The sequence below is a fragment of the Capricornis sumatraensis genome, chromosome 2 (genome assembly GCF_032405125.1).
Source record: "Capricornis sumatraensis isolate serow.1 chromosome 2, serow.2, whole genome shotgun sequence".
In the NCBI taxonomy this organism is placed as follows: domain Eukaryota; kingdom Metazoa; phylum Chordata; class Mammalia; order Artiodactyla; family Bovidae; genus Capricornis; species Capricornis sumatraensis.
In genome coordinates, this window is record NC_091070.1 from 75,358,640 (window position 1) to 75,363,260 (window position 4,621).

The 4,621-nt window shown below is 39.8% G+C and overlaps 1 protein-coding gene across 1 annotated transcript; it reads right to left on the minus strand.

Annotated features, from left to right (window-relative positions):
• Window positions 1–498: 498 nt before the first annotated feature.
• LOC138073630 (olfactory receptor 4N4C) lies at window positions 499–1,437 on the minus strand. Its single transcript, XM_068965465.1, has one exon. It carries the CDS (start codon window positions 1,423–1,425, stop codon window positions 499–501), a length of 927 nt encoding a protein of 308 aa, XP_068821566.1. The 5' UTR covers window positions 1,426–1,437.
• Between the last annotated feature and the right edge of the window lie 3,184 nt (window positions 1,438–4,621).

Sequence of the window (4,621 nt, forward strand, 5' to 3'; positions counted from 1 at the left end):
CTTATCTTAGCCCAAGAGACCTTAGTTATTTGACCCTTACATATAAATTGACACCTAAAATCTCTCACACTTATTCATTATATTGCAACTATTCTGGTGTTTCTTTTATGTTCTTCAAACATACAAAGTGTATTTTCTTGTTATGCATAAATTTCCCCCACTAGTTACAATAAAGTGAAGTGAAGTCTCTAAGTTGTGTCCGACTCTTTGCGACCCCATGGAGCCTACCAGGCTCCTCCGTCCATGGGATTTTCCAGGCAAGAGTACTGGAGTGGGGTGCTATTTCCTTCTCCAGGGGACCTTCCTGACTCAGGGATCAAACCGGGGTCTCCCACGTTGTAGGCAGACGCTTTTACCGTCTGAGCCACCAGGGAAGTCCCAATAGTTATAGTAGTACATGAAAAATGGAAGGCACTCAATGAAAAGCAATATTTGTTAAATGAATGAAAGATTTGCAGCCAGAATTTCCCGTTCATGACTTCATATTATAAAACCTATTCAGAAAAACACATGCCGGCTCAATATCCTCCTCATGGAAGCTTTCACTTCCTGGTTGCGAAGGGTATAAATCACAGGATTCATCAAAGGAAAGATCACTGTGTGGAAAAAGGAAACCACCTTGTCTGCTGATAAGGCTGTGAAGGGACGAGTGTAGATAAAGATGGCAGGCCCAAACATGAGAAGTATAATAATGACATGAGTGGTGCATGTGGACAGCGCCTTGCTCTTCCCTTCAGAAGCAGACCCACTTACATGGCAGAGGATGACTGCATAGGAGGCCAGAAGGCCCAGAAAGCACAGCAGGGTGAGCAGGCCACTGTTGAAGACCATCAGGAGCTCCACCACAAAGGTGTCCGTGCAGGCCAGCTTGATGACCTGAGGCACATCACAGAAGAAGTTGTCCAGTCGGTTTGGACCACAGAAGGGCAAGCGGAGGATGAGGGCCACTTGGATAATGGAATGAACAAAGCCTCCAAGCCACAGAACCAACAGCAAGGCATAGCAGGCTCTAGGGTTCATGACAGTCGAATAGTGTAAAGGACGACAGATGGCAATGTAGCGGTCAAAGGCCATCACAACAAGGAGTAATCCCTCCCCTCCTCCAAGGAAGTGCAAGAAGAAGAGCTGAGTGATGCAGCCTCTATAGGAGATCACCTTCTGGTCAGAGAGGAAGTCCACCAGCATCCTGGGAGCCACAGTGAAGGAGTAGGATGCATCCAGGAAGGCCAGGTTGCCCAGGAAGAAGTAGAGGGGGGCCGTGAGGCCGGGGTCTGACCTGATGGTGAGGATGATGAGGAAATTTCCAGGGAGGATGATGAGGTAGAAAATTAAGACTAGGGCAAACACCAGGAGCTGAATATTTTGAGACTGGGTCAGACCAGCAAGGATGAATTCTGTCACCTCAGTACTGTTTTCATTCTTCATCTCCTGTGCCTGTAGTACATGGGGGAGTAGAGAATTTATTTCCAGCTCTTCTCCCACTAAAAACTGTGGATTCTACATCTATGATATTCCATTGCTGCTGCTGTTGCTGCTGCTGCTGCTAAGTCGCTTCAGTCGTGTCCAACTCTGTGTGACCCCATAGACAGCAGCCCACCAGGCTCCGCCGTCGCTGGGATTCTCCAGGCAGGAATGCTGGAGTGGGTTGCCATGCCCTCCTCCAGGGAATCTTCCCTGACCCAGGGACTGAACCCACGTCTCCTGCACTGCAGGTGGATTCTTTACCCATGAGCCAAAGGGGAAGCCACTTCCAGCCTCTATTCTTCTATAAATCATTAAGTGCCAACACCCAAGTCTTGAAGCCACACTGTTCTGCTTCTGTCCTGTGCTCCTGTTCATTGCTTTCTCATGCAGCACTCTGTCCTGCCCTGCATTTGCTTATGATTCACATGAGGCATATGAACTTTTTAAAATTCTTCAAATTTTTATTTGAATGGAGGGGGAGGTGGTAAGATGGAAATTGACAGCAAAAAGGAATGGCAGAGTTTTTTAAGGCAAGAAACATTCCATATCTTGTCTGTAATGGTTACAAGTGTCTTTTTTTCCCCAAAATTTATTGAACTATTAAACTATACAAAAATTAATACATTTACTGTATGTAAATTATACCTTAGGGAACGTTTGCCTAAAAAGTTTTTAAAAACCTGCTTACTTAAAATATTTCCTTTTTCGCTTAGAATATTAACCCATCATCTTGGTCTAAATAAAAAGAATGCTGGTTGTTCTGGAGAAATTGAGATCTGTGGCTTATCTGTACAATTGTCTCTAAATTGGCAGTGTGCTTATCCAGTGTACAGGATGATTTATTGGTATGAAAATTTGAAGTCCCAATGTAAGCCACCTCAAATGTGCCTCAATGGTATACTGATTATTTTCAATTAAAGTTAGTTAAGAAACGGTCAATGCAAGGGGAGACACTCTGATGCTTTTTTCTGTCTCCCTGAAAGCAGGAAACAAATCTCTCCATGGCACCACCTGCATCTAGGGGTAAAAGGACACCCTTGTCCCTAGAGACAGGGAATTCAAGTGAGAAACTCATGTAAACAAATCTTTTTATTTTTTATTTTTCTACCCCAAACCCCGACTCCATTTAGATTTTTTACTAATTGACCATCTAAAGCCTAAATTTCTTTATGCTGTTTGTTACAAAGTTCCTGTTCTTTTCATCTAAAAAGTATTAAAGCACCTACTTTGGCCAGTTGTTTAAATCTCATTTCTATAAGACCTCTATGCTTGTGATTAAATTGCCTTGTGTAAATTTTTTTATTAGTCCAGCCACAAGAACTCAAGATGGGTAGAGCAGAAATTTCCCCATCCTACACAAAAACAATAACAGTAGAATTTCTATGTATATATGATTATATCCCATTCTTTGTAATTCTATTTTTGAAAGTGTCATAATGAAAATGAATATTAAAATGTACAAATAAAATACACATGTTGCTTGTACATGCTAAAAAGTTGTTTATTTTTAGGATGAAACATTTTCAGAACTTGAAGACGTGAACTAGATGATAATACTGCACTGTAATATATATTTATTCAAAATGTAAAAATATCTGATTTTGTGGGTGCAAACCCAAATAGATTAACTAATAGCAGATGTTTTTGTATATAGCTAAAACCTGGAATTATTAAAGAGGCAGTTTACATCACATAGACACATGGATATGTATACAAATGCACACATGCACACGCACACATGCACGAGCACGTGAGTTGTTTCCTAAGCAAAACTGAAGCACAAACATTTACAAATGGCACAATCCAAATTAACTTTTCTGTTCTGTTCTTTCCTTCCTTTCTTTTTTCCTTTCTCCCTTCCTGTTTCCCTCCTTTCCTTCCTTCCTTCCTTTTTTCCTAGCATTCATTGGCTTAAAATATTTATCATTTTTTTCTGTGTATAATAAAACCTGCTGCTAGAAAAGTAAGTCAGGAATCTCTCTGTACTTATTCCTAAGTTATGTGCACCTTGCAGTCTATTATACAATTGGTTATTTCATACTGTTTCAGATATCAAGACTGTCTTTAGGACATAAGAGAAAACTTTAAGTATTAAAGGTTAAGGGTTGCAGATTTTTCCACTGTGCTTGGCTTTCTTATCATGCACTTATGTTCTTCTATTGACTCCTTAACAGATCATATTGATTACCATCTAACATCCCTCACTTCTTTCTCTAGTAATATGATATATAAATTTAAGACCAAGAAAACTGGTATTGTAATAAAAGTTTTATGTATTCTCAATAAAGTAATTCTAAATATTCAGAGGAACAAGAGTTATATCATTAAGAACAGATAAAAGATGTTACCATATTATTGAATTCAGATTTCAAATAATAAAAAAAAGTTTGTTTCTGCTATAACAGCTCACAGTTGCATTATGAGACAGCAGATGTCCCACCAGAAAAGCTGTACAATGTTTCCATTTATTCCTTCTTCCTGTTCCTTATAATACAAAGATTGACAAATATATTTACCTCTTTAGCAATCCAACGTTGCTCTCACACAGCAAGCTCCACCTCTTAACAGAAGGGACAATAACTTTTTATTTCCACCTTTGTTGTTAAATATCTCTTCTCTGAAGACAGACCTCTTAATATTTGAAAACAACAACCAATTTGTGATGCAACAGTGAATGCACTCTGGGAATTCTAAGGCTAACTAAACTGTAGAACTCTTTTAAAGGGAATTTTTAGAATACCAACGAGATTGAAATATTAGGGTAGAGATATCCTAGGTGCAAATACTCAAATATCAGTTAAAGAGACATGGCCTCTCTATCGGAATCTAAAATTAACATTCCATAAGTGACAGAAATGATGGAATGATGAGAATATTTATTAGGTCTGAATGAATAGAAAGTCAACGGAGGTTTATATTTTATACTGTAATTCAAAAAAGAGAAAACTAGTGTTCAGTTCAGTTCATTTCAGTCGTGTCCAACTCTTTGAGACCCCATGAATCACAGCACGCCAGGCCTCCCTGTCATCACCGTCTCACAGAGTTCACTCAGACTCACGTCCATCGAGTCAGTGATGCCATCCAGCCATCTCATCCTCTGTCATCCCCTTTTCCTCCTACCCTCAATCCCTCCCAGCATCAGAGTCTTTTCCAATGA